At 35.6% G+C, this 21,448-nt stretch overlaps 1 protein-coding gene across 11 annotated transcripts in view; it reads right to left on the bottom strand.

The window, feature by feature from the left end:
* The window catches only part of LOC141525717 (cadherin-AgCad1-like), a 313,469-nt gene that overhangs the window by 260,065 nt on the left and 31,956 nt on the right, over positions 1-21,448 (bottom strand). For 7 of the 11 annotated variants that reach the window (XR_012478887.1, XM_074240289.1, XM_074240280.1 and 4 more), the window contains 12 exons: positions 13,691-13,726; positions 13,039-13,289; positions 12,875-12,970; positions 12,621-12,749; positions 12,409-12,528; positions 11,913-11,991; positions 4,914-5,194; positions 4,458-4,631; positions 4,157-4,350; positions 3,852-4,062; positions 3,590-3,759; positions 3,291-3,451 (listed from right to left, as the gene is read on the bottom strand). Coding sequence is in view for 10 of the 11 variants with exons in the window: in XM_074240289.1 (XP_074096390.1) it covers positions 3,291-3,451; positions 3,590-3,759; positions 3,852-4,062; positions 4,157-4,350; positions 4,458-4,631; positions 4,914-5,194; positions 11,913-11,991; positions 12,409-12,528; positions 12,621-12,749; positions 12,875-12,970; positions 13,039-13,289; positions 13,691-13,726 (1,902 nt within the window). In the remaining variant the exon portion in view is untranslated. Of the gene's footprint in view, positions 1-3,290; positions 3,452-3,589; positions 3,760-3,851; positions 4,063-4,156; positions 4,351-4,457; positions 4,632-4,913; positions 5,195-11,912; positions 11,992-12,408; positions 12,529-12,620; positions 12,750-12,874; positions 12,971-13,038; positions 13,290-13,690; positions 13,727-18,335; positions 18,351-21,448 lie in introns of those variants that run through there. The other 4 variants (XM_074240283.1, XM_074240284.1, XM_074240285.1 and 1 more) reach the window with 3 other exon arrangements.

Genomic DNA, 21,448 nt, shown 5'->3' with positions numbered 1-21,448 from the left:
CAACAATTTAGAAATTCTAAAAGTTCACTGGAATTACCGTCAAATTTAGGAACGAATGACAAGGCGTCGCCTAACGAGATATGTTGATTTGCAGGTAAAGCCATGTTGTCTTCTTCAAAATTTTCTTCGCGTAAAACCGGTATTAAAATCGCGTTCGCGACTGAATTTAAATCTCGATTATTTATTGGAGGATCTACAACTTGACGATAAACAATTTAGGATTAAGAGAAATGTTAGCAGATCAGAATTTATTTAACGAATTAAGTGTTTTAATGTAAACACCCGTATATTATTCCAGACAAAATCTCATGTGTCCCTGTTCGAGCGCCAATTGTTATGTCCAAGATTAGACTTATTGAAATATAATTTTGGTCCAAGTCTTGCGACCTATAGACCGGGATCGTGAGATTGTGTTTGGAATGTAATAATGTTTAGATGGGTGTTTTACTTTTGTGGTGAATTTATTTTAACTATAGATTTACAAATTCTAAATTGAAAGTCTGAATATAAAGGTAACTTAATTTGTTAAATATTATAACTTACAATAACCCGATGATCCCTGTTGAGTTGATCCTTGATTGGATCCTGCTGTATGTTTTATCAGGATACGGGATGTTCACTTGTCTCAAACTACCGAAGTCGTTATTTTTGTGTTGTTTCACGTTTTCCACGATATGAGGAGAAACAAAGTGTGCGGACACTTGAATGAAATCAGGAAAAATGTATTGACTCAAATTGAAAGTGAACGGTTATTCTCAGTTACACGTTTTCCTACTGTATGTAGAGAAAACTAAGTATGCGGATATTTGAATGTAACTATTAAAATTTAACACTTGAAAATGGTATCGATTGACCAAAGTTTAAAACAAGTAACTGATAACTAACTGTTGAGAGAGTTGAACTAGGACTGAACTCGTACTGGAGATTAGAAAAAAAAGTAACGAACTCTTAGTTATATAAGTGTTCTCTAATTAAGGCTCCACCTATTGGGCCTTGAGTTGGGGCACAGCATTTTCCAATCAGGGTCAGTTTTCAGGGTATCACCCCTACTCCGTAACTATTTTGGGCAGGTAAAGGACTACCCTGATGCTAGCTTGTCAGTGTGCACACCCACTCACAAACTAACATTTTTAAATAATAATAATCATATTGTTAAATAATTATTTAACTAAAACTAATTATCTCTATGTTAATGATTATTAGCAATCTTCAACGTTTTAGTACTTATAATAATGTTTATTTATTAACAAATTTTTCTTATTGATTCTATTACAATTATATTATTGGTTTTTATAATTGTTATTCATTATTAATTTTTAACTGTTATAATTAACAATTCTAAAAATGACATATTATAATGAATATTAATATGTCGAATGTATATTAGTTTATAAATTTATTAATCTGTATTATTTTATTAATTTATTAATTTGTTAGTTTGTTATTTTATCCTCATTTGGTGTACACGTGGCAGTATTACAGTCCTGTATATTTAACCATTGGATTTTCTTTTAACTATTTTTAACTAAATAAGTAACAAATTTTACATTTTAAAAGATTACAAAAAAATACCTCAGACGATTATAAACCCTTATTCCTAAATTTATTTTAAATGGTTTATGGATCGTTTAGTACCAAGGTTTTATGTTATCTAAGAACCTTTTTGGATTATAGTAAAAAAAAATATTAGAGAAAATAAAATGCATTAGGCTATTTGTGTAGGTATTTTTAAGCAAATAACCTAAGTACTTTTGAAATAATATTACTATTATTTTATGGTCTTGGGTTTTTTTTTTTATATTTTTATTTTTTTTTCTTTTGACCATTAAGAAAGATAAAGTTCTTATCGGTTTTACTTGGGATTTTATGTAAATTTTCCCTTGATAGAAAAAATATATAAAAATTTGGCCAGACATAACAGGGTTTTTGAACAAGTTATAACTTGTAGAAAAATAGTCATACAGCAAATAAATAAAAAAGCAAATTGTAGATCCAAGTGTTTTGTTTTTAGATCTGAGTTTGAAAAATTTTTTTTCGAGTATCTTATCTTAATGAAAAAAACCACCGAAGAACAAATTTTCGAATTTTTTTTGTTTTATTGATTTTTTTTTTTTCAATCTACGGACTTGGGAAATAGTATATTACACCCCTTGGGAAGGAAAATAAGAAAAGCCTCAGAATACATGTAATCAACAAACATGTGATCTGAGGTTTTCTTTTTTACTCTCAAAGGGCTGTATACTACTATTTGTCCGACGAAGGCGAAAAGCGGCAACTTTGTTTAGCGCAGCGGGACGAAAGGTACCACTCTCCGCCTGGAGGGCAAAAAAAATTTGTTTAACTCAACCTTTATTTGGATTGGATAACTTATTTATTCAGCTTTAATTAATTTTTTTTCACAGATCTCGATACGACCATTTTTTTCTGAGATATTGGTGGTTAAATGGAAAACATCATTTTTTTTTTTTATTAATAATATCTCAGCAACCAATAATCGCACAGAAAATTCAAGGTTGATTTTGAAAACTTGAATAAATTCTCTACAAGGATTGGCTATTGATTTGAAGAAAAAAAATTTTTTTTGACTTCCGACTAAAAAAATTGAAAATTTTCAAAAATCGGAAGTTATTGGTTTTACCCCGTTTTGCAAAAAAAGGGTTTTCATCAGATCTCGACGTTTGAAAGTCACAAGTAGCTTCCTTATCCTCACGAGGATGTCACTGTGTGTGTGTGTGTGTGTGTGTGTGTGTGTGTGTGTGTGTGTGTGTGTGTGTGTGTGTGTGTGTGTGTGTGTGTGTGTGTGTGTGTGTGTGTGTGTGTGTGTGTGTGTGTGTGTGTGTGTGTGTGTGTGTGTGTGTGTGTGTGTGTGTGTGTGTGTGTGTGTGTGTGTGTGTGTGTGTGTGTGTGTGTGTGTGTGTGTGTGTGTGTGTGTGTGTGTGTGTGTGTGAATAAGCCCATCTGATGAAAGCTCGATTTTCGACAAAAGGGGTAAAAGCAATAACTTTCGATTTTCGAAAATTTTCCATTTTCTCTGTGGGAAGTTAAAAATTATAAGCATTCCTTTAAATCTCATTCCGTGTAGTGAATGTTTTGATTTCCTACGCTTCTATAATAATTGATAATATTACTCGTTTTGGCGAGACTTTGTATTATAATAAGACAAAATTTCTCATCAAAATGACTTTCTTATTAAAAAATGCTGAGTCTGTTTACTGACTTGATATAATAAATATGAAAATTATTTCAAAAATTTGATTAATATGTCAATTTTACGTGAAGAAAAATTGTACCTAGGGTTGAGTTAGCGTTATGAACGGTATTAAGGTCAGTAACCACAACAGTCAGAAATATAACATCCAGTGCTTCGTAATCTATTCGTCGTGATATTGAAACATAGCCCTCCGCATAACCAGTTTGTTTCTTAGGATAATTTGTAACAATATTTAAGTGTCTGAAACAAATTCGAAAGCTTGTTTTATTTAATTATCATATAAGACGCAATGTTTATCCATCAAATTCCACGACAAAATTACTACGATCACTATATCGACCCATTAATATTAGTTGTATGACATTATCAAGATCTTACCGAGAATAATAACTTGTATCAACTTCAACACTATTTTTTAAAGCTGTAGTACTGTCCCAATCAATACTGAATATTAATTTGGCATCACTATCTGGATCAGTAGTTTGAATCTTATAATCTATTGATGAGTTAATTGGTAGTTCTTCTAAGAGTGATGCTTTACTTGTAGGCTGAAATTTGATTTACAAGTATTTGAGTTCAAAGTAATCTATAGTCTTATGATATGTATTAATTTTAAAGTCTTTTAACGATTAAAATTTACCAAATAAAGTTTCGGAGGAACATCATTGACGTCAATCACGTTAATAATTAATGTTGCATACGTTGTGTGATTAGCTAAATCAATTGCAATTACTTGGAGAATAATAACCGACATGGATTCATAATCCAAATGAATACTGTCATCTAAGGCAGTGGTGATTACTCCTGTTGATTCATTTATTTTAAAACCTTTTTGACCCAGTATTGAATGTCTGATTATTTGCAAAAATTTGTATAATTTAGAGTGACGGAGTTTTAAGTGAATATCTTTAAAATATCAAATTGTTAGTGAATATTAGAACTTACTTAACAGTATCATTCACGTCCCGATCAGTAGCAAGAATTGTGCAAATGTAATAATTATTTCCCACATCTTCTGAAATTGATACTGTGAGAGAATTATTTTCAAAAATTGGAAATTCATCGTTCAAATTTTCTAAATCTATAGAAACAATCCTTCTTCCCACATGACTTTGATTCCCTACTTCTGTAGCTTGGATCTAATTTAAGAATAACAAAAATAAAACGATTATTTTTCATTAAATGAATCACTACAGTCGATAAGTTACGAAAATAATTTATAATAGAAATTAATGAAATCTTTAACCTCGATTTTTATATTTCTCCAATTTTCATCTTCATAGTCTAACAGTAATGCATCACTAACTGAAATAGTAAAATAAGTATTCTGATAACCAGTATTTGGAACTATCAGAAAAGCTGAATGCCAGTTATAATCAGAATCATCGGTTAAATGAACAGAATATTGAGCATTTTCCGCCTACAAAATAAATCGGAGTAAAATTATCAAAATTTTCACTCGGCTAGTATGCGACTATTTATTTTTCCAATCGTGGCAATAAAATTTTGATGAATCAAGTTGAGTCAGTATTCTTATTAATTCACATCTTTAACTATAGTAATACATGTTTGCAGAAATGTGTCGATGTAAAGATTGGTAGTCTGTATATGTGTGTGTAAATTACTATTGATTTTATAAAATCATTTCACGAATACCTCTATTCAACTTGATTAATAAAAAGTAATTCTAAATCGATCTTACTAAATCAGGATCGGTAATCATAACTGGTTGTTCGAATTCTAAAGTCGTATATTTCCCTTCTTTTATCGTGATAGAGAGCATTTCAGGTAATATTTCAGGTTCATGGTCATTGATGTCTTCAATAATGACAACGATCGTTGCATTAGCTATTGAAGAAATATCTTTTTTTTCAAATGCAATTATAACAAACCGAAAAACGTCTTTTTTCAAAGTATCACGATCTATAGGGTTAATTGTCACCACTCCCGTTGATATGTCGACATTAAAATAGTCTTCTTCATCTGAAAATTATGATAAGACCGTTAAAATATTTTGATTAACAATTGTAACTAAATGAATCTAAGTTAATCATGTTAAATACGCCATAAAACTTTTCAGTATGTTCCATAGAATACGACTAAATTTAACCAGACATAGCCAAATTTAAGATTTTCATTTTGATAATGTCTCTTAACACATTATGTTGTAAGCCCTTCTAACTAACCTTATTCAATTGCAAATAATGCCGCATCAGATTAATTTATTGCTCTAATCGAAACGTGAGTGTTCGGCGAAAAATTAAAAGAAATTTGGGGAAAATTTAAGCGACAACTTATTCGATGCTGGATCTAATTCAGAAGAAGGGATACACGGACAAAAGAAAAAATTACATTATTTAATGTAAATGTAGCCCGTCGTGAAGAAACCTGAAAAAATAACAGTTTCGGATTGTAAGTATTACATTCAAATGTTAATAATACATTCTACAATGTAATTCTCATAAAACCTGTAATAATTACAATAGGAAACTGTAATTTTCCAGTTTTCTCTATGACAGACGACGTTTAGATTATATCAGGTAATTTTTCCATTTTTCTTTTTTCTGTGTACCTTTTATATTTTCAATTTCTGTTTAATATTATGATATAAACAGAAAGAATGCTTTAACTGTTTTTTGATGGCTTAATCATCATAAGAAATAGATAGAATAGGAATAAAAATCCTGAAAAAGGAGAAAATTTCCTAAGCGATGTTTCAACTCCCGGAACTGTTTTTATCATCGTCCTCGCGGTCTTGCAACCATCGTAGAACCACTGTGGATCCACGGTAAAACCACACTCATCGTGGATCCACCAAGGAACTACAGTGGATCCACCGTGGTTTTGTGACATTTTGCCATGATAGCTCTTCCATGGTTAAGCGATAGTTCCACTAAGGATTCACAATTAATCCTCGGTGGAACCATCATAGCAAAATGCCACAAAATCGCGGTGAAATCACGTTGGATCCATGATGGATCTACGATGTAACCACGGTGAAGCCACCATGGATCGATAGAAGTTTCAAAACCGCGAGGGTTTATTATCGATCGATAATTTTTATTGAATGTTAAAAAGTAAATAATAAAAAAAATTAGAAAAACGGTAGACCCTGAAGGCCATTCATGCAACTTCCCGCTAATGTTACATCAAGTGCTTAGAACTGCACTAATGATTTTTTTGAGCACTCCGAGCTCAAAAATACCATTTATCTGTTATTTTAAGCTCCCTGAGCTTAGAGGGACAACTTTTCTATGCTTTTGAGCTCTTCGAGCTCAAAAGTCTGATAAAACTTCGATAAAACACAATTTTTCAAATTTTCAAACTGCAGTAACTTTTGAATAAATAAATTGATTTTTACGCGGTTAGCAGCATTCGGCACAATTTTTTAAGCTCTACAAAGAATCTGTAAGTTTAGTTTGATCCAACCAAGAATTACGGAGTAATTCTGGAAAAACACTTTTTTCGGTTTTCTTTCGTCAACGATAACTCACGAATGAATGAACCAATTTTGGCCGGACTAATGGCGATCGACGTGATATGTTAAGAGTTGATTAGTTTTTGGAATCGATCGGTTAAGCTGTTTAAAAGTTATTCCAAAAAATGTCGGAGTAATGTTGAAAAAATCTTTGTATCCAAATATTTCGTCGCGGATATTTCTCGATCCAATCAACTGATTTTGACGTTCTTGGCGGCGATTGACTCAGTTTTTTAAGCTCTAAAATTTATTTTGTTTCACCAAAAACGATCCGAAGAGAAAGTTATATGAAAGAAACACTTTTTTCGGTTTTTTTTTGTTCACGATATCTCTTGAACGAATTAACCTATTTTGACCGGGTTGGCGGCAATCGACGTTGTTTTTTGAGATTGAGAGCTGATTAGTTTTTAGAATCGATCGGTAAAGCCGTTTAAAAGTTATTCCAAAATAACCACTTCTGAAAAAAATTTTCTTTCCTATTTTTTTTAAGATTTCTCTAAATTTCTCAAAATCGATGGGTCAGAATCGGTTCAAATTTCCAGAAAATCTATGTTTAGTGAAGCCCTTTCGAATGGCATCAACCGCGATGAAATCGAGTCAACCGTTCAAAAGTTATAAGAGGTTTACACACACACACACACACACACACACACACATATATATATATATATATATATATATATATATATATATATATATATATATATATATATATATATATATATATATATATATATATATATATATATATATATAAACATACATACACACACACACCTGGTATCGGGCTTGCTGGGACTCGCATCGGGCGCTTTCCCAGGTGGCGGACAAGGGAACGCCCGACATGTCTGCGCGCCAGATACGTCAGATATCGAGGAAATAAAATACTCGGGGTGGACCAAAACCTAGCAAACAACAATATGGAAATGTCACAGAACTTTCAAACATTGTTTCCAGTACAGGTATTCGATACCCCAGTGTCGGCGAGGAAAGACGCGCAAACGGGCCTGAACTCGTCGTTATTAAACGACCGTTATTCGGACAGTGGAGTAGACCCCATGGCTCCGCTATCTAAGAATGCTACAGGGAGCACGAAAACAGCTCAGATAGAAGAAGATGGACAGCCAATGAAAGTTCCTCAAAAAAGTGGAGGACCATTTGCTCCCGTCAATATTTAAACCCACCGAGGAAAGATTAACTCAGCACCAACCGTCACCGGCCAACAGTCGCCAATGGAGAGGCTCGGTAGCAAAATTGAAGAATTAACTGAATTCATAAAAGACAAGAAAAATCTCCATCATGAGATTAGAAAACTGGTTACGTCGATTGGTACGGCATATCGGCTGGCCAACAAATCACCAACGACGTCAGCGACAACCACTCAGACTTCTTCGTGGATGACCACAAAATTACAGCTATTTTGATCACTTCTGAGAAACTGTCACCGCAAACAAAGCAAACTGCCAACAGCAAGAAGAAGCAGCTTTTCAGACCCGGCCCTTTTTCAGCAAGAGAAAATCCAGCACAGAAGAGGACTGCCGGAGAGGACACATAGATCAAAGTGACTTGGCAACCGAAAAAGAAAGTAAGAGAACAGGAGCCAGTGGCACAATCTACTGAAACCAAAAATCAGCCAAGTAAGAGTGGCTCAAAGAAACCGAGGAGAAAGGAGACAAGAACAAAGGCCGTGCTTGCCCAACCAGCTAAAGGGCGAACGTACACCGATTTTCTCAAGGAAATAAAGATTAAGTTTAACCTGACAAAGGATGGAGTAGACATTAAATCTATCAAACAAACGAAGCGCGGGGGCGTTCTCCTAGAAATGGGTCGCAAGACTGAAGACACTGCTGCTTTCACAGCTGCGATAAAAACAGCAACCGTTAACATCGGTACAGTCAGATCGTTCACACCAAAAACAACGGTTCGAAGACAAAATTGACATCTGCCTTATCTGCGAGTAACATCTCAACATCCAAGATAGAGCATGGTTTGCTGATAAATCCGGCACAGCAGCCATCTGGATCGCTAACACTGAGAACATCGCCGTCGACAACAGGAGAAGCGGATCAGGATTCGTCTGGATTAAAACCCCCACGACCTACTTTATGAGCGTCTACCTTTCACAAAATGAAGGGATTCGGATGTTCCGACAAAAAATGGCAGACATAGAGGACGCCATCGGCAAGTTCAACGAGGAAGTCATCGTGGCTGGCGATTTCAATGCAAAATCGGCTGAATGGGGTGCTGACTTCTCTAACATTAGAGACAACGAAGTAGCAGACTTTTCCGCAACACTCGACCTCATAGTGCTGAACACAGGATATACTACGACTTTTAGAAGACCAGGATACCGGGAATCTATCCTCGATATCACGTTTGCGACTCCAAGAATCGCGAACATGATCGAGAATTGGACAGTATCAGAAGAATACAATGGCAGTGATCAACAACATACGACATTTAAGATTTGATTAGGACCCGTTTCGGTACCGCGTCGTGATTATAGACCACGGAAATGGAATGCCAGGAAGCTTGATTTAGAGGCACTACGAACTTCTCTGAAATGAAGCTCGTCTCGTTTTCAGAACAATCTGATTCCGAATACTCGTTATGAGACAGAAACATTAGTGTCAAAAGCGATGGAATCGATCGTCACTTCATGCGATGCTTATATGCCACGGATGAAAAAGCGAGGCTACCATAGGCCAGCATACTGGTGGTCTCAAGACATAGAAGTCTCTGCTTCAAGAAGCAGAACTTCGGAAAAAATGCCACGAACTACGTCGGCGAGCAACGAGAGCCGCAAAACATTATCCAAATCAAGATCTACATTCGAGTAAGTACAAGTAAGCCAAAAAGATCCTGAATCGAACTATCAAAGCAAGCAAAGCGAAATTGTGGCAAGAGTTCTGTAACGACCTTGATGAAGACATCTGAGGTAAAGTCTACCAAATTGTCGCCAAACGACTTGGAAAGGCTCCACCAGAAGCGCCGAAGCCATCTGCCCTAATGAGCAGCATTGTAGCTGAACTGTTTCCCAAACACCTACTGCGGGAAAGAAGACAATATATGAAAACCAGCGAAACACCTTTCACAACAAAGGAACTACAGGATGCGGCGAAGACTCTCAAGACAGGAAAGGTACCTGGCTCTGATGGTGTACTGGCATCGGTGAATAAGATCGTAGCCCTGGAACACCTAGATATACTTCTGAACGCTTACAACGCCTGTCTGATAACCGGCACGTTTTCAACGGCCTGGAAGCGGCAGAGATTGGTTCTGTTAGACAAAGTCTGAGGTAGCCCTGTAACACCCTCGTCGTTCAGACCACTCTGCATGCTGGACATCGCTGGGAAACTGCTCGAGAAGCTTATACAGGGAAGAATACTCAACGACATCGAACGTGCTGGAGGTTTTGCCACAAACCAATATGGCTTCTGGAAAGGACGATCGACAGTCGGCGCGATCCAGAAAGTCGTAAAGGCAATGAGAAAAGCATGGTCGGATCATCTCAAAGCCCACAAGGTGCGTCTCATCCTCTTACTAGACATTAAAAATGCCTTCAACAGCGCAAACTGGGGTGACATTGTAGATGCCTTGAAGCACAAATTTGACGCGAAGTCGGAAAATTTGGCAATAGTCGATGACTATCTTAACGAAAGAACGCTGATAGCAGAAACGACGGTAGACCTACAAGAATATGACATTACGTCTGGCGTGCCGAAAGGTTCAATAATGGGGCCTAACCGATGGAACGCGAACTCGGACGAACTCCTAGAAATCCCGTTGCCAAAACAAGTGGAACTCACGGGCTTCATAGACGACGTCGCGGCTACTATAGTAGTAGACAGTGCCGAGGAGGCAGAACTACTTGTTCGAGAAATCATTAACACTGTCAAAAGTTGGCTCGAGAATTACCACCTGAAACTTGCCAAGCAGAAATGCGAGATCGTCGTGTAGACTCGACAAAAGTGGTTCCCAAAACCTTTCGTCGTCGACAATACTGACAACAAGGGCACTGCGTTATTTAGGAGTTGTGATCGACGAGAAGCTGTCTTTCCGAGAACACCTCGATAACGTTTGCACGAAAGCTAAAAGACAGTATCTAACCTGTCAAGAATCATGGCTAACATAGTGGGGCCACGAACCAGAAAAAGGAGGGTGGTTCTAGAAGTAGTCCACTCTATATTATTCTACGGAGCGGAGATATGGGTGGATATCCTCAAGCAGAAGACGTACCGACGAAAGATAGCGGCGGTGCAACGACGAGGAGCGCTCAGTCACCTGTACCTACCGCACGGTTTCAGAAGTAGCCGTATTGGTCAGTGCCGTAGTGCCGCGCCAATTTATTTATAAGCATTTGAGGGCGAAAATCAACAAAGCCAAAACAAATGGTGACAACTCAAAGGAGGCAAGAGCCAAGATAAAGACGGAAACACTACATGAGTAGGAGGACCGACGGACATCCGGGGAAACAGGTAGATGGACGGCACACCTGATTCCAGACATAAACGTCTGACTTTCTCGGAAGCATGGAGAAACGGACTTTTTTTGACCCAGCAATTAACGGGACATGGACAGTTTAACGCCTATCTTTTCAAGATGGGTTTGCATAGCACGCCAACGTGCCAATACTGCCCAGACAAAATTGACGACGCTGAACACACGTTTTTTGCGTGTGATAGGTGAAAGGATAACAAAAGCAGCTCCGAAGAAATTATTGGCTCTACGCTCTCTCCCGAGAGCTTGATAGCCTGCATGCTCAGAAAAAAAGAAAACTGGTCAGCTGTTACAGCCAACGCGCAGCACTTTCTAAAAAAAAAAAACCGCAGAAAGGGACCAGTAATCATGTGTAGGCGTCGCGAGACGCAACATGGACTGGATTGAAGTAATGCTCACACGGTTCCGATTCAGTCATCTCCGTACCATCCACGGGGCAGTCGAAATCTGATGAAAATTCGTTTTTTGCAAAACAAGCTGAAACCATTAACTTTTCGATTTTTCGAAAATCATTGGTTTTTTAAGCAGGAAGTTAAAAAAAAAAGAATGAATTTCTCTCTAAATGTACACAATAGCTATTAGGGCTTCATTTGCGAGGTAAGCTCAACAATTTGGTCGAAAACAAACTCGTTGAAAATACCTAATTGTCAAAGACGAACTTCTTAACCGTAATTATATTATAGAAAAAAGTTCAAAAGAATGTCAAGGATGATAACAACTCACCTTTATTTAGAACTTGAATTTTATAATTTATTTCAGCATTTATTTGAATATCACCATCAACGGCTGTAACTATGAATGTCTAAAAAAAAAAAAAGAAAATAGTAGCTTACGCAAGAAATAGAACAAGAAGTTAGGAAGAGAATGGTTGTTCGGGGTACACAGGATTAAAAAATTGACAAAAACTCAATAAATATAGAAAAAAAATAAGCATGCAATGTAAAAGCTTTTCTCAAAATTATGATCTAATATCTTAAACTACAAAGGGTGCTTATTGAAAAAAAAAAAAAAAAAAAAAAAAAAAAAAAATTATGTTCACTCGAATTGAATCTAAATAAAGTTTTAGTTGAACTTTACTTATTCAAGGAAGCTTATTTAATGATCATGCGGTATACTAATTTTTTTTTTTTCACAAATGCCTTCAAAGTTTATTAATATTCATGTGCCTACGTATATTTAGATGAATTGAAAATTGCACAAAATATTCTTTAAATCATACATGTGTAGATTTTTCTTTCAGCGTCTCTGATGCTGTTAAGCGAGCCCATTTTGGTGATTCATCTGGCATATCGATGACTTCAAGGATTGTTGTTAAAGTACCTGTGATATTACTATTATCCTATATTAAAAACAGACTCATATCACTTTTCGAACGATCTTATGTTTTGTTTTTAATAGTTTGCAAACTCAATTATTAAAAGTATTAATTACGGTTGCATTGATGTATAACATGTACATTGAAATCGTTTCAAAATCCAGAGGTTTATTGATGCCTAAATATACTTTTACTTCATATTCGTTAATTTTTTCACTGAGGATATAAAAGCGTTTGATATCTTCCTTGAATGTTAAAATAAATATAATTTTATTAGATACCTAAACTTATATCAGAGTAAAGCCTAGTTGTAAGTTGTCGAGGTTTATACTGTTTTAGATTAAAAAATCTATGAAACTGAAATAAAAACCTTTACAGATGATGTTAGAGTTATAACTACTTGATCAACCCAACCGTCAGCATCACTCACTTGATATGTACAATTACTCCTACCTTCATAGTTCTCCTAAAAAACAAAAATCATACATCAATTTATAAATTGAAATGGTCGTTTAAATTTGATTTATCTCTAACTTTTATAGCACAGCTTCGCTCTGGTGGTTGAATTATAGGTGCATTATCATCAATATTATCAATGTAAAGGCCAATTGAATAACTATCGGAACCTTTAGAGATCCAAAAAACATAGTTTCGCATCGTTTGCACTTCGTAGTCTTGTTTTTTAGTTATATAAACTTCCCACTGACCATTTTGATATTTGAGTTCTGCACCGAGTAAATAGTTACTTCCTTTATCAAAAGTAGTAATTAGTGGTTCTGATTCATCTTAAAAAGAAAAATTAATTAACAACTGAAAATTAATGAATTAATATTTTGTCACATAGGTCAATATCTAAGACAAAATATCCACAGTAACATTGATGGAATATGAACATTATATCAACTAGAAAAACTACCATAGATTACGAAAAGTATATGGTATAATGCGTTTACTACTATAAAATAAATTAAATACGTCAGAAAAAAAGTTTACACCACAAAATATCCCTAACATGCTAATGTTATTCAAGAATGTATCATTAATAATTAAATGATATTGGTCAATATATGACTAATTTCAGAAAATTTATTTTTATTATGCCTTAGTAAAATGATAACAGGACTGTGAAAATAGGTATCACAATAATTGATTTAAAAACAAAATACCTATTGAGCAAAAAACTTACAGACTACACTGTTCGTCATATTTTTACTGGTTCTCCCTGAAATAATTTTGAAACGTATTAACATTTTGAAATTTCGTAAAAAGTATCTGAAAGTTCATGACATAAAATTTAATCTCTACACAGAAAAATATTTTTGGGAAAATTTACGATACAGCTATTGTAAAGCTGGACTATATTTTCATTACTAATAACTGTCAAATATTTTAGAAAAAAATTTACTATTTATTCACGAAATTTGACAATTTACTATCGTAATTTCATCAAATAATTATTGAATTAAATTCGATTAGAAAGTAATAGTTAAAAATACTAAAAAACACGCTTCTTATAGAAAACCAAACTAAAAATAGAAAATAAATTTTAATAAATTTGAATTATAAAAATAGCACACGGAGAAAATTAAATGATTGGATTTATCATACTAAATTTATAGCTCCAATTATCTAGGATGATTAAAACATTTTTCAATGCAGAGATGGTTAGTGTTATTATTTTTTTATGATAACAGTTACCATTTTTTTTAGTATCAGTTATAATCAGGATGATAACAGTCACTATCAGGATGGTTATATTAATTATCAGGATGATAATATTTACTATCAAGGATAGCAATTAATATTATTGAATTCTATGAAAAAATTGATTGAAAATTCAATAATTTTGAAGTACACGGAAAGAAAATTATAGGTACTTTTCTCATTTATTACGGCAATAGTTCTCATAATAATATAAAAATTTTTGCTGTAGTGCTATAGAAATAGTATCCATGATAGTATTGGAATGATTCCTACAATGGTATGGAAACTTTTAATTTTTACTGTCACTGCAAAGGTCTTGACTCGAATTTGTGTTTTTTCGAGGTTTTATATCATTCTCACCGATAGTCAATTTATTATAATAAGCATTTAGTCTGCATTCAAAAATGTTCTATCCCTAGATACATAATTAAGAAATGACCTTGTATGTTGTGAACCATTAAAGTTTTTGAAGATCTAAGCTCATCCCGATTTTACTCGTGGGAAAATATTCTGATCATACCTGATATTGGTTGTTCATATCAGGCCTTATATGAAAATTGGCCATATTAGACTTGATATGGCCATATTTAGATGCAGACAAAACTGAAGCATAAATAAAATTTAATATTTCTGATTTTATTTTGTTGTTAAAAAAAAAGATGAATGGCACTAATTCGTAGTTGATACAAAATTTATTTTAATTGTTGGTACAACTTTATTCAAAAACAGATACACTCTGCAATAGAGTACAAAAAACCTACTCTTTTTGGAACTTGAAACTTCAATGACAAGTATCTAGAAAAAGAACAATTCCGCGGCCATGTGCCATCTATCGAAGACTTTTAATACTAATTTTAACATAGCGGAACATGTGATTGCTCCATGGTGATGTCTTTGTAACTAACTAATATGCTGTCAGATTTATAAATATTTAATTGATTATTTAAATTTTTTCCAAAATTTTCAAATACTTTTAATAATATATAAAGTAATAACTGAAAATTACATTTCATGATGAATATGTAAATCATACACAAAAGATTTTTTCATTTTAATTGGCATCATATTGCATGAAAAATAATAAAAATATTATTTTCATATTATATTTAAAAAATAAAAAATAAAATTTTATTTTTTGTAAGTTCTAAACCGGATAAAAAACGGTAATCGATTGGTTCTACAGCAACAGTAATTCTTTTTTTTTTTATCTAAAGTTTCTTGAAAATGTAGACTAATTCGAGAAATGTATGAAATTTATTTATCTGTGTTCAATTAGTGAAAATATTAATTTTATAAATCAAAAATTCTAAAATATCAATTTCTCTATTAAAAAAAATTTTGTGAAAAAATTGAAAAGTACGAAATTAATTGAAGAGTTTTCAGAGCAATTTTGAAAACTTTTATTCAATTCAATTTACACATTTTACCATTTTTATAGTTTATACCGTAAATCTGCCATAAAATATATTCCCTAGCGGCGTAGGCACCACCGTCAAAACTCCGAGTAAACTTGGCTGAAACTCGAAGTACCGAAGGAGTTTAAGCAGCGTTGTGGCGGAGGAAACGCGGAGTTTCGTGTGCAGTTGCGACACGAAATTTCGGTGGAATTTTGTCGGAGTTTTTATCGAGTATTACACGTGTTTTAATAGAGTTTTTACGGAGTACTGCCGGTTTTCTCACGGAGTATCATCGGCGTTCTCGCGGAGTATCTACGGAGTATTGCAGGAGTTCTCACGGAGTATCTACGAAGTTTTGTTGGTATTTTTTTCCAACAAGTAATTAAGAGAAAAAAAAGTAATGAAGAAATAATTAATGTAAAAAAATAAAATAACATTATTTTTTAATCTTCTCTGAAATCATATAAATAATATTTAAAAAAATAAATATTTAAATAAAATAAAAGAAAAAAAATTAGTAATATGGTTCACCCGAAAGGCAATCCCTGCAAGTTCCCGCTAATTCCATACCTGAGCGCTTAAAATTGTACTTATGACATTTTTGAGATTTTTGAGCTCAAAATATAATTTATGTGATATTTTGAGCTCACTGAGTTCGAAAAGATAATATTTTGATGCATTTGAACTCACCCAGCTCAAATGTCTGATAGAAGTTTCATAGAACACTATTTTTGTTATTTTTAAATAGCAATAACTTTTGAATGGATCAACCGATTTTTACGCGGTTGGCGGCATTCGACGCAGTTTTATCATCTTCATAAGTAATTTTCAGGTTTTAATTGATCGAATCAAAAATTTCAGAATAATTCCGAAAAAATTCTTTTTTCGGTTTTCTTTTGTTCACGATAACTCACAAACGAATAAACCGATTTTGACCAGACTGGCGGCGTTCGACGCAGTTTTTTCAAGTTAAGAGCTGATTAGTTTTTGGAATTGATCAGTGGAGCCGTTTAAAAGTTATTCCAAGAAAACCACTTTTCAGAAAATTTTTTTTTTAGTTTTTTTTGCAATTTCTCAAAATCTACTGGTCCGAATCGGTTCAAATTTTCAGAAAATCTAAGTTTGGTCAAGCCCTTTTGAATGGCGCCAACCGTGATCAAATCGGTCAAGCCGTTCAAAAGTTATAAAAGGGTTACACACACACACACACACACACACACACACACACACACACACACACACACACACACACACACACACACACACACAGGCATACGGGCATCATTGCGGGAATAGTCAGGAAAGCTTCCTAGGACCTCAAAACGTCAAGATCTGATGAGAACTCGATTTTCGAAAAATGGAAAACCAATAACTTCCCGATTTTTGAAAATTTTCAATTTTCATAGCAGGAAGTAAAAAATACTGGTCTCTGTGGGATTCGAACGTGATATTTTATGATTGGAAGTCCGGCACGTTACTAACTAACCCAAGTCGAATATATAATTTTATAGCTTTTTCGATTTATTTAGATTAAGTGGATGTAATCACTGGAAAAATTATTGTCCTATCGCAATACTATAAACTCGAAATTTACACTGTACGACATGTCAAGAAATTATAAGTAAATTATGAGTATAATGCTTATACGTGTTAGTATAGCTTGTAACTTTCTTCTCAACGTTTGATCAATTATTTATTAATATCTATGACATATAACTAAGAATTGAAATAAATTAGTCATTTATTCAGTAAAAACTCTCCGAGAATACTATAGAAAAACTCCGCTAGAATACTGGTAATTATCTGTGTATACTCCGCGAATACTTGACTGAAGTTTCATCAGAACAACGTCCCGAAAACACTGACAAAACTCCAATGAAACTCTGCGATAACACCAAAAAAATTCCGCGAATATTCCACTAGAACACTAGTGTTACTCCGTGCATATTCAACGAAAACTCCACCAATACTCCATAAATTCTCAGCAGATACTCCGTGAGAACACCGATAATATTCCATGAATACTCTATTAAAACACTTGCAATACTCCAAGAAAAACCCGACAGAACGCCGTTAAAATCTTGTGTCGTGACTGCACACAATACTTCGGGTTACCTCCAGTAAAACACCGCCTAAACTCCGTCGGTATCTTGAGAAAACTCTGTGACACACTATACTCTGCAGAAACTCCGTGTTTCTTCCGAGTTTTCACCGGGTCATCAATACCGTTAGGGAATTGATTAAAAAAAATTAAAAAGGTAAATTCGCCTATTCTTAGACTTTCAAAACTTAGTGACCGTATTACAGAATTATCACTCAGATTTGGCTTTATTTGATACTAATAAGTCAGATCCAGCTTGACAAAATCATATCAAAACATATCAAAAAATTATGAATAGGCATATCAAATTATATCACCCCAGATCAAATTATATTAGGCCAGATCAAGCCATATCAAGCTATATCAGGCCCGTTATGGCCAATTTTCATATCAGTTCATATCAGGGCCTATCAAAAATGATACATGTACATATCAGGACATATCAAGTCTGATCAAAATATTATTTCACGGGTAGACTTATCAAGACCTTTCGTTCAATGACCCACATCAATTTTTCATATATATATATATATATATATATATATATATATATATATATATATATATATATATATATATATATATATATATATATATATGTAGCGACTATGTCCTACAATATAAATTACCCATTCGGTTAATTTCGCCGACACTCGGCGCCCGAAACATTTGTAATCGTCGTTTATCTATTTAGACAATTTTCGTAAATGATAGACAGTCAATAGCTAGCTACTACCGATATTGCCACGTGCAAAGATTAGAGCTCAAAATATAATCAACGCTTTTCTTTTGTAACACATTAAATTATAATAAATAATCAATAGTTATTTTTACGTAGTGAATTAAGTCATTTATACAACAACAATAATTCCTACATTGGTGACCCCGACGTGATTAAAACCGACGTGAGTTTTCCTTTAGTTGTTGAGGAAAGCGTCGAGTTTACTTGAAATTAATTATTTTAGTTTGTTTCAACCACATCTATTTTTATGTGTGTTGCGAAAGTTGACGAATTCGACGTTAGTGCATAACTTATCACAGCTGGTGCATTGCTGAGCACCCTGGATGTTGTGCTGCATTAGTTATCCCGAGGCACACCCGAGTGCAAATCGAAAAGTAATAAGTGAGTGGCGCGAAGCCTATTACGTCGTGACTTTGAAGCAGCAACAGCATTGTTAATCCATCATTGCCGCCAAAACTCAAGTACTGCCGCATTCCAGACCCGTGACGTCAATATAGCCGAAAGTTAATCCTCGAAAGAATTCAACAACAGCACAAATTTAAGTATTGTTCCTTTTCTTTCTTGAATATTCTTTTATTTATACCTTTCTTTTATTTAGATAAATAAATACTCACGATGCCGCACGACGAGACGGAAGATACGAAGCCGTTTTTCCTCAATTCACTAAAGGCGCCTCCCTCCAACCCGAAGCGAGCAAAAATCTGGTTTGCGCAATTGGAAGGGCAGTTTTCCATACATGGCATCGTACGAGAGCGAGATAAATTCAACCATGCTATTTCGCTGATAGACTCCGAGTCCGCACAGGAAGTTGAGGCGATGATCACTAATCCGCCAATACATGCACCGTTTAGTGAGCTCAAAGGAGCGCTAATTTAGTGTTTCTCAGCGTCGGAATCAGCAAAACTGCGCCAGCTTCGAGACGGCGAAGCGATAGGTGATCTCTCCCCTTCACAATTCCTCCGACACCTGAAATCTTTAGCTCCAACAGTCGACGAAGCCGTCATCAGGACCAGATGGATGTCAAACCTGCCAAAAAAGGCTCAAGAGCTACTCTCAGTGTCTCCAGATACAACGTCCACCGACGACTTGGCCAAAACGGCTGATAAAATTCATGAAATGTTCCCCGTGAATCAAAATACCGTCGCAACAGCCTCTACGTCTTCGAACCCTCAGATTTCGGCTCTTGAGAGACAGATCTCTGAGCTAACAAAATGCGTCGCCGCTCTAGCGAATCAGAACCGACCCAGAGGACGCTCTAAGTCACGTAACCGCCAAAACAGAGCTCAGTCCAATGGACGAGGGCAATTGAAGGATGGCATCTGTTATTACCACGCAAAATTTGGTAATAAATCCTACAAGTGCACTGCCGGATGCAAGTTTGCGGGATACGCAAAATGGAGTCCTTAGTGGCGGGAAGCGACTCTCTGACAATTTCACGCCGCTTATTCGTCACAGATCTAGCCACCAATACACAATATCTCGTGGATTCTGGCTCAGATCTCTCTATTTATCTACACCAGCGGTTGAAATGCAAACCGACGCCCGTCGGTTATCAATTACGAGCCGCCAATGGCTCTCTCATCGAAACTTACGGCATTATCACACTCTCGCTCAACCTAGGACTTCGTCGCGAATTTACGTGGAAATTCATCATCGCTGACGTCACGAAACCAATCATCGGCGCTGACTTTTTAAGTCACTTTGACTTGCTAGTCGACCTGAAAAACAAGAAACTTCGTGATGGATCTACTGGTCACCAAATAAACGTCAATTCAATAGCGTCCGACATGGATTGCATCAAGGTAGTGGATGGGGACACAGTCTATCACAAACTGTTGTCGAACCACCCGTCTATTACCAAACCAGATGGTACTGCGACGACCAGGAAGCATTCCACCGTCCACTACATCAAAACGACGCCTGGACAACCAGTCTCGTGTAAAGCGAGACCTCTTGCGCCGACCAAACTCAAGATTGCGCAAGAAGAATTTAGAAAAATGGTCCAATGCAGTATCGCGAGACCGTCTAAGAGTCCGTGGGCATCTCCATTACATCTCGTTCCGAAGAAGTCCGGAGAATGGAGACCATGCGGAGACTACCGTCTTCTTAATGCCCGTACAGTACCTGACAGATACCCAGTCAGACGACTTGAGGATTTTACGACGACATTACACGGTAAAAAAATATTTTCCTTCATTGATTTGGTTCGGGCTATCAATCAAATCCCTGTCGCCGAAGAAGACATCGAGAAAACAGCGATCATCACACCATTTGGACTGTTTGAATTTATGTACATGACTTTCGGACTTCGTAATGCAGGGCAATCTTTTCAACGATTCGTTGATGAAATCACAGCAGACTTACCATTCGTGTTTCCGTACGTCAACGACTTCTTAATCGCATCCGAAAACGACGATCAACACTTAGAACACTTAAGCATCCTGTTTCGACGACTAGAGGACCACGGCCTCGTCATCAACATAGCCAAGTCAGTTTTTGGACAAAAAGAGGTAACATTCTTAGGACACAAGGTCAGTGATTCAGGTATCAAGCCGTTGCCCGACAAGGTCGACGCAATTTCTAACCTTAAATTCCCTCGTACTATTTCGGCATTACGTGGTTTTCTAGGCACAATTAATTTTTACAGAAAATTCGTCAAGAACGCCGCCCAAATCCTAGCGCCACTAAACAAACTTCTGGAAGGTCCAAAAGTAAGAGACTCAACGCCGATAATAGAGACTTCTGAGCTCCATAAAGCTTTCAACGATGCAAAACGAACACTGGCTGAAGCGACGCTGCTCGCACACCCGGTAATCGACGCGCCATGGGCGATATTTTCAGATGCTTCCAACACAGCCATCGGAGTAGTTCTTCAACAACAAGTTGGAGGTAAATGGCAGCCACTGGCTTTCTTCAGTAGAATGTTGCAGCCTTCAATTCAAAAACTGTCGACGTATGACCGTGAACTTCACGCAGTCTTCGAAGCTGTACGACACTTCC

Source organism: Cotesia typhae, unplaced genomic scaffold (assembly GCF_013202065.1).
Source record: "Cotesia typhae breed Kobodo isofemale line unplaced genomic scaffold, CoteBio_Ctyphae contig_27, whole genome shotgun sequence".
Lineage (NCBI taxonomy): Eukaryota > Metazoa > Arthropoda > Insecta > Hymenoptera > Braconidae > Cotesia > Cotesia typhae.
The sequence above is the reverse complement of the archived record's forward strand: the minus strand, read 5'-3'. Positions and strand labels throughout refer to the sequence as shown.